The sequence below is a fragment of the Pantherophis guttatus genome, chromosome 4 (genome assembly GCF_059756535.1).
Source record: "Pantherophis guttatus breed Tessera chromosome 4, ASM5975653v1, whole genome shotgun sequence".
In the NCBI taxonomy this organism is placed as follows: Eukaryota; Metazoa; Chordata; class Lepidosauria; order Squamata; family Colubridae; genus Pantherophis; species Pantherophis guttatus.
The window spans coordinates 23,903,902-23,916,075 of NC_142066.1; the positions used below are offsets into that span (position 1 = coordinate 23,903,902).

Consider the following 12,174-nt stretch of genomic DNA (forward strand, 5'->3'; position numbering starts at 1 on the left):
ATGTGTCGAAACAAAGAACATTTGCAGACTAATCTCCCAGCTCTCTCCAGTGAGATCGTCATTGCAGAATTTGTGTCTACTGTATATCCTGAATGGTCTTTCCTCCACTTTATGGAACGCCCAGTAGGGTCTTTGAAAGGAAGGCAAGTACTCCTTTGAAAGAAACTGTGATATGTCTTTCAAGGTTTTTTTTAACATGATTGTATTCAGGATATTCTGATTCTGAATTCATCTGTTCATAAGAAAAACTCACAATTTTAATAACATTGTTCCTCTATATATTTTATTTTTTATGCAAAAATAAAAATAAACCCAGGAAAAATATTTAGCATTTTAATAAAAATATATTATTTTTTGCGTCATTCCTGCTGTTTATTGACACTATTAGAATTTTATCACTTATTCCTTGTTTGCCTCCTTGCTTACTGCAGGGTAAGGAGAAATGTAGATCTGCTTAAATATGTGAATGTAACAAAATCTTACATCTTCAGCATTGTCATTAACAGTTGGCACAATCCATCAGTTTCTGTCCTCCACTTCCATTGCTGCCCTACATATGTTAAACAATCCTTTTGATTACCCACAGGATACTTAAGCGTAATTCAAACACTCCACCTCAGCTCCTCATTCCCTGCTTTCCTCACTTCTGGAATATCTTAACTACTGAATTTTAAGAACCAAACCTTCTTCTTCAAACCTTCTTTAGTTTTGGTTGCCACATTCTAAAAAGGCATTGAGACTCTAGAAACAGTGCAGAGAACAGCAGCCCAGATAATCAGGGGACTGCGGGCTAAAATATATGAAATGAATATGAATATCTAATTTAATTTTTAGAAAAAGGAAGGAGTAGGGGTGACAGGATAGCAGTGTTTCAATATCTAAGGCATTGTCACAAAGAAGAGAGAGTCAATCAATTCTGCAAAGAAGGCCGGACAAGAAGCAATGGAAGTTCTGAATGCTCCAACACTGGAAGATTATAAGAAGAGATTGGAGAACCACTTGCCTCAAATGGTATAAGGTTTCCTGGCTGAGCCACAGTTGGGCTAGAAGACCTCGAAGGTCCCTTCCAACTCTGTTATTCTGTTTATTCTTTTTCAAAGAAGTGCTTCAGAACATGAGTGCTTCCTTTATTTCCCTAATACTCATTAAAGCCGAGAGATACATCATTTTAGGCATGGAGAAAAACCTTATGAAAGATGTCTGTCTAAATCCAATTATTGTCACATTAGAATATGATAGAACTAAATGAAATTCTTCTTGCAGGCCATTGCCTAAAAGTTTCCAGCATGTCCTAGCCTTCAGTTTTGCCATTCAGGAGATCAACAGGAATGAGAACTTGTTACCCAACATCACCTTGGTCTCCAAGATATACGAGAATGGTTTTCAGGCAATGAAAGCCTCTGAGAGCCTTTTCACTCTCTTCTTTGTGGAAGACCGCTGTCAGCTCAATTACAGGAAGGGAAAGGAGCAAAACATCATGGCTGTCATCGGTGATCTCCCTTCCCAGAACACAATTCAGGTGGCCAACACCTTAAATGCCTACAAGATTCCACAGGTAGGTATCTGGGCTCACATAAATGCACAAGAAGAAGGAAAGGGGGGTAGTTTTTAAAAAAACTATCTGTGGACAAAAAGTGGGGGGGAGCCTTCAAAAACAGGTAAAAATATTGGGGAAGTCATTTTGGGTAGTTTTTATTCATTTATTTTGCCAGAGGAATGCAATGCATCAATTACTATTGTAACAGCAGTAATTCTTAATAAGTACAAACATTACATTTAGTATGTAAGAAATAGTGTAGCTGTCATTCTTCCTATCTTGATCCTTCTTCTTCTTCTTCTTCTTCTTCTTCTTCTTCTTCTTCTTCTTCTTCTTCTTCTTCTTCTTCTTCTTCTTCTTCTTCTTCTTCTTCTTCTTCTTCTTCTTCTCCACCTCCTCCTCCTCCTCCTCCTCCACCACCACCACCACCACCAACACCACCACCTCCTCTTTTATCATTTCAGGTGTCAAGAGATCTCTGTGTCTTGATCTTATGGCAGCCTTAGCCATTCTTAATTTATATTGTAGTAGGGTCTGATGTTGTCTCTCCATCTTCTGGGTATGCCTCAGTTATTTGACTTTCTCTCTTTTTGTTTATGCCACAACAATTTTAAATATATTTATCAGTAAAGTAATAGATATGTTATCCTTATAATATAAAATGCTAGTTGAAAGTTATTTGAGTGTCACTGTGGGCAATTAATACTGTCCAATCCTTAATGAATAAGCCTCCTCTCTTGTGACTCATTCCTATCTGCTGTCTATTTCTGCTTAGCACAATGAAAGATTGAGGTGACTTTGTCTAAAAAGGGATGAATGAAATGCTAATGGTGGTCTGGTTGCAAAAGCTCTCAGGAAACACTTGTTGATCCAAAGATTTAATATTTATCTCTCCCATTAATTATTTTTATGGAAATAAGGTACAAAAGAAATGTGCTTCCTTCATTCTTTTTGACATGTCTGCAAAAAGATTTCCTAGCCTGAAGTACATCATTATTATTCCCACTCTGCAGCTCAGTTATGGCACTTTTGACCTGACATTGAGTGATAAACAGCAGTTTCCTTCTTTCTTCTGGATGACTCCGAATGAAAACCTCCACTATGCTGGGATTATTCAGCTTCTGAAATATTATGGATGGAATTGGATTGACCTGCTCATTCCAGAAGATGCCAGTGGAGAGAGATTTCTCAGAATTCTGAGACCAAAATTCATCCAGAGTGATATTTGCATTTCTGTAATTCAATTTATTCCAAGATTGACAAATTATGACCCCAGTACTTTACGGAAGATTAATCTAGGTAAAATAGGGCATGTCCTCTGGTATAGTAAAACCAAAATAATATTAGTTTATGGGGACATTCAATCTATAGAAGGCTTACGAGTAATTCTTGAATGCTATGAACTTGATCATAGGCTCCCAATAGAGAGGGTTTGGGTCATAAGTGCTCTCTGGGATGTCACTTCTGTCTTTGAGTCACGCAAATTCACCCCATTGTCCTTCAATGGCAGCTTGTCATTTGCCCTACACAAAAATAGGGTCCCAGGCTTTCAAGAGTTCCTTGAGAAGCTAAATCCATATCACTCTAAAGTGCATTTCCTACCTGCATTCTGGGGTACCACATTTAGCTGTTCATTTCCAAAATACAATATATATGTACTAGACAAAGGAAGCTGCACTGGGAAAGAGGATGTGAGGAGTCTCCTTGGAACTGTCTTTGAAATGGAGATGTCTGGCCAGAGCTACAGTATTTACAATGCTGTCTATGCTGTAGCACATGGTCTCCATGCTATATATTCATCCAGAGCCAGGCAGAAGACAAGAGGCTATGGAAAGAAGTGGAATTTTCTGAAAGTCCAACCTTGGCAGGTTAGTAATGATGCCTTTCAATGGGAACATAGCCATAATAATATAGTAATTTCAATTTTTACAAAATTCACTAAGTATAGCAATTGCAATAGCACTTATGTACTGCTTTACAGTGCTTTACAGCCCTCTCTAAGCAGTTTACAGAATCAGCATATTGCCCCCAACAATTTGGGTCCTCATTTTACCAATCTCAGAAGGCTGGAAGGCTGAGTCAACCTTCACCCTGGTGAGATTTGAACAATCAAATTGCAGGCACCTGGCAGGCAGCAGAAGGAGCCGGCAGTATTGCACTCTAACCACTGCGCCACTGTAAACTTTTACGAATGAAGGCAAAAATACATGTCTCAGGATAATAATGCAAGATCAAATTTGGGTAGGTCAATGGGACCAGAGATTTACTCATCTGAGCTTTCAGATTCATGCTGGGGCCCATCTTCAGGAAATTTCTCTCTACTGAAATACCTGCTTTGGGTTGTTATGTCAGACATCTTTATGTGGTGTCTTCCTGTTGCTGCAAAATTAAATCTGTGTCCTTGGTCACTGCAATGTGAGGCTACCAGTGAGTTTGGGTCTCCTCATCTGACTTGTTGTATTGCAAGCTGTGCCATATAGTTGGTGTTTTTCTTTCTTTTTCCTTTTCTCTTCTTTTTCTGACCCACAATTTTTGTCACTTTGTCAAATATTACAATAAGGTTTGTCTGACATGATCTTTTTTTGACAAACCTATGTTGGCTTTTGGTTCTGACTTTTTTGCCTCTAGGTGTTCACAGATTCATTCCAAAAGATAATCATCTTTTCCAGAATCTTCCCAGGGGAAGGTTGAGGTCAGGCTGATAGGTCTGAAATTTCTTGGATTTATGTTTTTTCTCTTTTTTGAAGATGGGAACTACATCGGCTATTTTCCAGTCCTCTCGTAGTTCCCAGCTACTCCAGGATTTTTGAAAGATATAATTCATTGGTCCTGAGATCATGTCTGCCAGTTCCTTCAGAACCTTCGGATGTAATCCATCCGGTCCTGATGATTTGATATCATCTAGGCTGGATTTACCATTTTCTTATCTATTTTAAGTTGTATTCCTGATCTGTTTTTCACGGTTCTCTTTTTGATAGGTTGGGTTGTTTGTTCCTTTTTGGTTAAAACAGATGGAAAAAAGTGAATTAAGCAGTTCTTTCTCCCTGTTGCTCATCACTTGCCATTTTTTCCCATTGGTAGACCAATCATTTCCTTGACTTTTTCCTTGTTTTTTCCTTGATTTTAACATGTAAAGCTTTTTTTGTCACAAGATTTGGCGCCTTAGCTCTCCTGATTTCATCTTTGCAACCTCAGGTTATTTGTTGGTATTCTGCCTTAAATGGATGCCCTTCTTTCCACTTTTTATACTTTTTCTTTTTGTCTTTCAAATTTATAATTTTTAGTTGTCTAGAGGCTTTGTGGTAACCTCTGAAAGTGCTTATTCCTTGTGGCAATTTAGATTTTTATTTACAGATATTATGTTCAGATATTTACAGATCTGATTTTTATTTACCAATATTATAATTATGGAAGTAATTTTTTTCCCAGAGGCCTCTTGCTTCCTTTCCAATCTTCAATCCAAAAAAACTCTCAAATCCAGTAAAAGCCTACCATTGTTCAGCATTTTGTAATTGAGTAGTAGAAGAAAAAATCACTAAAGTAGAAGAGAAGGAAGAATTTTGCATAATAATAGTAATAATCAATGAAATGGGAGGCAGAGGTAGGATGGAAGGACAATACTTGTCTTTCTGTAAGATATGTTTGGTGTAAGAGTTCTCTATCCCGTGCTTGAAGAAAAAATTGATTTAATCTACCAAACTCATAATTGAATTTCCTAATCATATTTTCTGGACCAGAACTCCAACAAATACGTTTTGTTGTGATATGCATTATATACTGTATAATAGGCTGCCAAAAAGAAGAGCTGGTCAATCTATTGTTCCAAGCACATTAAGGCAGAAGCAGCAATGGATGGAAAACAGTCAAAGAGAAAACCAACGTAGAACTAAGGAGAAATTTCTTGACAGTTAGAACAGTTAATCCATGGAATGACTTGTTTCCAGAAATTGTGGGTGCTCAAACACTGGAGGTTTTTAAGATCAGACAACCATTTGTCTGAAATGGTTTAGGGTTTCTTGCTTGAACAGGGGGTGGGACTAGAAGACTTCCAAGGTCCCTTCCAACTCTGTTATTCTATATTCTGTTATATTTCTTAGCAATAGTTCTTATCCCTCATGAAGGTCAAATATGCAATATATCTAACAAAATCTCTATTAATAAAACTTAAACATAAAAATGTGAATATAGTCCAGCAAAATAAAATTTTGCCTTTGGAATGTAAAAAAAAATATTATTAACTCTACAATTTGAATGCTCATTAAATATTAAATGAGCACCATTTGATAAATCCCAGCATGGAACTATACATTCTATTGCCCGCTATTGGCATAAATTTCTCACTTATCTCTCTTATTTTTTAGCTCCGTTTATTTCTGAAAAACCTCCATTTCAACAATAGTGCTGGGGAAGAAATAGTTTTCAATGAGAATGGAAACCTGGCAGCAGCATACGATATCATCAACTTGATTACTTTCCCCAATCGATCCTTTCAGAAGGTCCAAGTTGGACGTGTTGAACCTCAGAGTTCTCAAAAGGAAGGCCTCACCATAAATACAACTGCCATCGTATGGAATCCCAAATTTAAGCAGGCGAGTTAAACAAACCAGCTAAAACATGGGGATATTTTCTCAATTTCTGGGATTTTAAACCAGTAATCTTAGAGTGGTTCCAAGGTCATTTGATATCTTTTTAATGATGTTAAAACACTTTTGTATCCTGGAAAAATGAAGAAGTTCTCAATTCTACATTACACTTTCAGATTGTAGGGAAAGAGCTCACTGGGGTTATGGAAACTCTGGGTTCAGTGGCCTCTTAAGAGCTTAGAGAGGTGGAAGATTGACCTTTTGAAAGGTGATACTGAAGGGAAGATTTACCTTTCTTTATTTAAAAAATATTTAAAATTACAGTTAAAATAATACAAACAAGAAGGGGAAAGATTTGAGATAGATAGATAGATAGATAGATAGATAGATAGATAGATAGATAGATGGATGGATGGATGGATGGATGGATGGATGGATGGATGGATGGATGGATGGATAGATGATAGACAAAGAGAGAGAGAGAGAGAAAGAGACAGACAGACAGACAGACAGACAGACAGACAGACAGAATTACTTTTCCACTAATGAGTTTATCTGACATTTTAGGTAGGCAGGCAGGCAGGCATTTTCCCACTAAGAAGTTATCGGACTTCTTAGTCAATGTTTGAATCAGTTGAAACACAAAGCACGAAAAAAGTCATCACACTTATTTTCCACTTCAGGCTAAAATAAACATCCCATTTCCCTGAAGTTTTGCAGGAAATATTTCTCTTGCCACTTCCATAGCCAATTCAAAAATCTGGGGACAGCTTCTGGCCATTTAGAGATTCAGTGGTATTTTCTCTTCTTTTTCCCAGAAAACTGAATAAAATTTCAGCAGGTTCTAGTGCTTATATATTTTGAAATACAGGCAAGATTGGATTATTGTGCTATCCCATATTATTGTTCATCATAGAATACTACAGATGGACTGTGGACATATACCAAAGTAGGCCATCACTCAAGACCCTTGCAACATTCTCCTAATTGTCAGATGGTTTTTTGATATCTGAGTATGTGCAGAACAACGGAGGCCACTGAAGCTGGACAATCTGCTTGTTTTGCTTCACCCATCCTGTACATGGAAAATCAGGATACCACTCTTGAGTGACAACATAACACAGGGATAATTGGAAAAGGATAGCAAATACTAGACGAGAATATTTTTGTGTCATCTCAGAAGTTTCAACACTATTTCCCATACATTAAATTTTATTTTGGATTTTCTTATTACTATTCGAATTTAAAACAGCTCATTAAGATTATGAGAAACATACTATTTTATGACCCCGTTCAGGACATCTCAAATTCCTTTACGTACTCTGTAGAGGCCATGAACTGATTTGTACTCAAATTTTCAATAGCAATTCAAAGATTTTTCAGATGTCAACTTCTCCTCTGACTGATCCTAGCAATCAGTCCTGGGAGTTCCAAATTTTGCATTATTCAAAATTATAAGAAGTTGGGGGGGGTTGGATTTATTTAAAGAGAATGACTGCTGACTGGTTGATTCAAAGCTTGATTATAATCCACTTTAATTCCTTACTCTGGCCATTCCCATTAGACTCCACCTGCTGCCACCTGTGTAGAAAGCTGCCATCCTGGGTACCGGAAATTGATTAAGGAGGGAAAACAGGTTTGCTGCTTTGACTGTGTTGAGTGTTCAGAGGGAAGCATTTCCACCATGATTGGTAAGAAAACAATATGGATATTTCTTTAAAAATACATTATGCTCTAACCAAGTTGGGTTCTTGAATATAGTTTTAAAGAAAAGCATAGATTAATTGGGAGCTCTCACTAGCCTTGTTCTCTTTCTTCTTTTTTTAAGTAAAAAACTTTTCCTTATTTAACTGTGTAATCTCTTGTTCAGGAAATGTAGTCTATTGAATAAAAAAATAAACTTTAAAAGGATTTTTTTAAAGCAAACATTTTAATAGCTTTATTCTCTCCAAAAACAGGCATAATCAGGAGGCATAATTGCTAAAAACTTAATCCAATTCAATGTGTAGAGTTTTTAGATATTTTATTTATGGTTTTTAGATTCCAACCAATGTGAGAGGTGTCCAGAAAAACAATATCCAAATGAGAAACACCATCAATGTATTCCCAAAATTATCACCTACTTATCCTACAAAGAAGCCCTGGGAGAAGTCCTGACTGGATTTGCTGTTTCTTTTGCTGTCATCACAGTTGTGGTGATGGGGACATTCATCTTCCACCAGAATACTCCCATCGTCAAAGCCAACAATTGGGATATCACCTGCACCCTGCTCGTCTCGCTTCTGCTGTGTTTTCTTTGCTCCTTCCTCTTCCTCGGATGTCCAGGGACAGTCACATGTCTCCTCCGGCAAGCAGTTTTTGGAGTTGTCTTCTCCATTGCGGTGTCTTGTGTGTTAGCCAAAACCATCACGGTGGTTCTGGCCTTCATGGCCACAAAGCCAGGGAACCGCATGAGGTTGTGGGTGGGGAAAAGGCTGTCCGTCTCAGTCATTGTTTTGTGCTCCCTTATTCAAACAAGCATCTGTGCTGGGTGGTTGACCATTTCTCCTCCTTTTCCAGACTTGGACATGCATTCCCAGGTGGATGAGATCTTAGTGCAATGCAACGAAGGCTCGGAGATCATGTTTTATGTTGTGCTGGGCTACATGTGGCTTCTGGCCCTCATCAGCTTCACGGTGGCCTTCTTTGCCCGGAAGTTGCCCGACACTTTCAATGAAGCCAAGCTTATCACCTTCAGCATGCTGGTCTTCTGCAGTGTTTGGGTGTCTTTTGTGCCCACCTACTTGAGCACCAAGGGGAAATCCATGGTGGCTGTGGAAGTCTTCTCTATCTTGGCCTCAAGTGGTGGCTTATTAGGCTGCATTTTCCTGCCCAAGTGCTACATCATCCTACTGAGACCAGAGCTGAATACAAGAGAGCAGCTAGTTAGGAAAAAGACAGATGTGATATCAAGGGCAACATGAATGATACCTGAATTTATATGATTTGGATGAAAATTTCTGAATTCTGAATTTTATTCAGAAATAATTGTCTTCTTCAATTTTTTAATAGCAATCACATTTATTGCCCCATAGTGCTTTATAACATTCTCTGGGTGGTTTACAATGTAAGCATTGTTTGCATACTGTGCCCAACAATCTGGGTCTATTCTTCCATCCTCAGATGGATGAAAGACTGAGTCAATCTTGAGCACCTTCATGATCAAAGTCCAGGCTCTGGGCAGAGTTTGCAGGCAAATTTGCTTTTACTATGCCACCAGGCCTCTTAATGTAAGAAACTTCACATATACACAATATCAAGGCGAAAAAATGTGCACAACTTTTTCTAGATGAAGATTTCTTTGTCTTTGACAAATAAACTGGAAACTACATTCAGAAATAAAATACTTGTGCTTTCCAAAACTGATTGTGTTTATTAAGTAAGATTTTATCTCATTTATATTTAGATTTAGCTTAGAATATCTTTATTGTCACTTTAAATTACACTAATCGGCATATATTAAAGTGAAATTTCATTGCATACAGCACTCAAATCGTCATCACCTCCAATATACACTTCATAAATATGACAAATAAATAAATAAATACCCACATACCCCATATATTATATGACACAGAGAAACAACACAGTTTCGTTTGGATGCATAAATGTACTTGGCGAGAAAAATGAATCTTGCATGGTTACCAGACGGATGGCATAGGGAACAAAGCTGTTACAGAATCAGGTAGTCCTGGTAAAAATACTTCAAAAACTCCTTCCGGAGGGGAGCAACAGAAACAGATCATGAAGTGTGTGTGTGGGGGGGTCTTTAACAACGCTTTGAGCTCTAAGCACATAGAGCTTATAAGGAGCATCCTGAATAATGGGAAGCGAGTTTCCTAAACTTTTTGTTTGTCCTTACCACTCTCTGTATGGACTTTCTATCTGAGGCGTTGCTACCCACCAAATCGAAGAGTGATGCAGTTTGTTAAAACGATCTCAATCGTGCCTCTGTAAAAAATGGCCAGGACGGAAGGAGAAAAATGTGCTCTCCTCATCCTACACAGGAAATACAGACACTGATTTGCATGCTACACTAAGAATGATGTGTGGAGAGACTAATTCACATTCTTAGTTGTCTGCACCCACAGATACTTAACCCAGTTGATTACCTCTAAAGCTGCATCCTTGATTCTGAGTGGAGTATGATATGCTTCCTAAAATCTCCTTTGTTTTATTAACATTTAGAACCAGGTTTCTTTTATTGCACCAGACCACCAGAATCTTCACCTCTTCCCTATAAGCATCTTCATTGTTCTCCTGGATAAGACTCAACACTGCCGTGCCATCCGCAGACTTCACAATATGATTCGTATTAGATATGGCACAGCAGTCGTGGGTCATCAAGGTGAACAGTAATGGACTCAAGACACAGCCCTGGGGGGAATCTGTACTCTGCAGATGGAGTTGGCAACTTCTCTTCCAACTCGCACAAACTGGGGGCTATCAATAAGGAAATCAAGTATCTAGTTAGATAAAGGAGTATTAAAACCTAATAGGCCCAGTTTGTTCAGCAAATGCTGAGGAATGATTGTGTTGAGTGCCGAACTAAAATCAACAAACAGCATTCGCACATGAGTATTCTTGTCCTCCAGGTGCACCAAGCTAACATGAAGCACACCCAAAAGTGCTTCGTCAATAGAGTGGTTTTCGAATAGAATAGAATAGAATAGAATAGAGTAGAATAGAATAGAATAGAATAGAATAGAATAGAATAGAATAGAATAGAATAGAATAGAATAGAATAGAATAGAATAGAATAGAAATTTTATTGGCCAAGTGTGATTGGACATACAAGAAATTTGTCTTTGGTGCATAGGATCTCAGTGTCTCAGGGCCTGGGCCTTCGGTTGTTGTTGTGCAATGCCAGGTCTACGACTAATAAAGCCCCCCGCATTCATGATTCAGTTCAAGAGGGGGGTGCGGACCTGGCTGGGATCACAGAGACCTGGCTGGGCCACGAGGGGAGGGTGTTCCCCTCGTGGAGATGTGCCCACCAGGCTTCCATGCATTTCATCAGCCGAGGGCCCAGGGGAGGGGCGGAGAAGTAGCGGTGATTATTAAAGAAAGTCTTAGTCCAAGGGAGGCCACTGTTCCTCAGATAGCTGGCTGTGAGTCCCTCTTTGTGGACTCTGATTGGATAGTTTCAGATGGGATGACGGAGGCAAGTCTTGAGATTGTTATCTGGGAGGAGTTTGAACCTGTGACTCCTGAGGACATGGACAGGATTTTGGGGAGGCTTAATGCTACCACATGTTTACTGGACCCGTGTCCTTCCTGGTTGGTACTGGCCTCCCGGGAGGTTACACGAGGCTGGTTTCAGGAGATTACCAATGCTTCGCTGGGTGAGAGTGTCTTCCTAGCCCCCCTGAAAGAGGCAGTGCTGAGGCCCCTCCTCAAGAAGCCTTCCCTGGACCCAGCTGTTTTAGCTAATTATCGTCCTGTCTCCAACCTTCGCTTCGCGGCGAAGGTTGTCGAGAGTGTGGTAGTGAGGCAACTTCCTCGATTCCTGGATGAAGCTGTCTATCTAGATCCATGCCAGTCGGGCTTCAGGGCGGGTTACAGCATGGAAACGGCATTGATAGCATTGGTTGATGATCTCTGGAGGGCTCGGGACAGGGGTTGCTCCTCTGTTCTGGTCCTCCTAGACCTCTCAGTGGCTTTTGATACCATTGATCATGGTATCATGCTGCGTCAGCTAGAGGGGTTGGGAGTGGGGGGCACCGTTTTACGGTGGTTCTCCTCCTTCCTCTCTGACCATACACAGTCTGTGTTGACGGGAGGGCAGAGGTCGACCTCGAGGTTCCTCACTTGTGGGGTGCCGCAGGGATCGGTTCTCTTGCCCTTCCTGTTCAACATTTATGTGAAGCCGCTGGGCGAGATCATCCGTGCTTTGGGATGAAGTGTCAACTGTATGCTGATGACACGCAGTTGTACATTTCAACCCCAGGCCACCCCAATGATGCCCTTGACGTGATGTCCCGTTGCCTGGAGGCCGTGCGGATCTGGATGGGG

At 39.6% G+C, this 12,174-nt stretch overlaps 1 protein-coding gene across 1 annotated transcript; it reads left to right on the top strand.

Annotated features, from left to right (window-relative positions):
- Positions 1 to 9,515, top strand: LOC148113899 (vomeronasal type-2 receptor 26-like). Its single transcript, XM_087893520.1, has 6 exons — positions 1 to 143; positions 1,264 to 1,555; positions 2,551 to 3,405; positions 5,899 to 6,126; positions 7,685 to 7,811; positions 8,161 to 9,515. Exons 1-6 carry the CDS (start codon positions 1 to 3, stop codon positions 9,081 to 9,083), a joined length of 2,568 nt encoding a protein of 855 aa, XP_087749646.1. The 3' UTR covers positions 9,084 to 9,515.
- Positions 9,516 to 12,174: the final 2,659 nt, after the last annotated feature.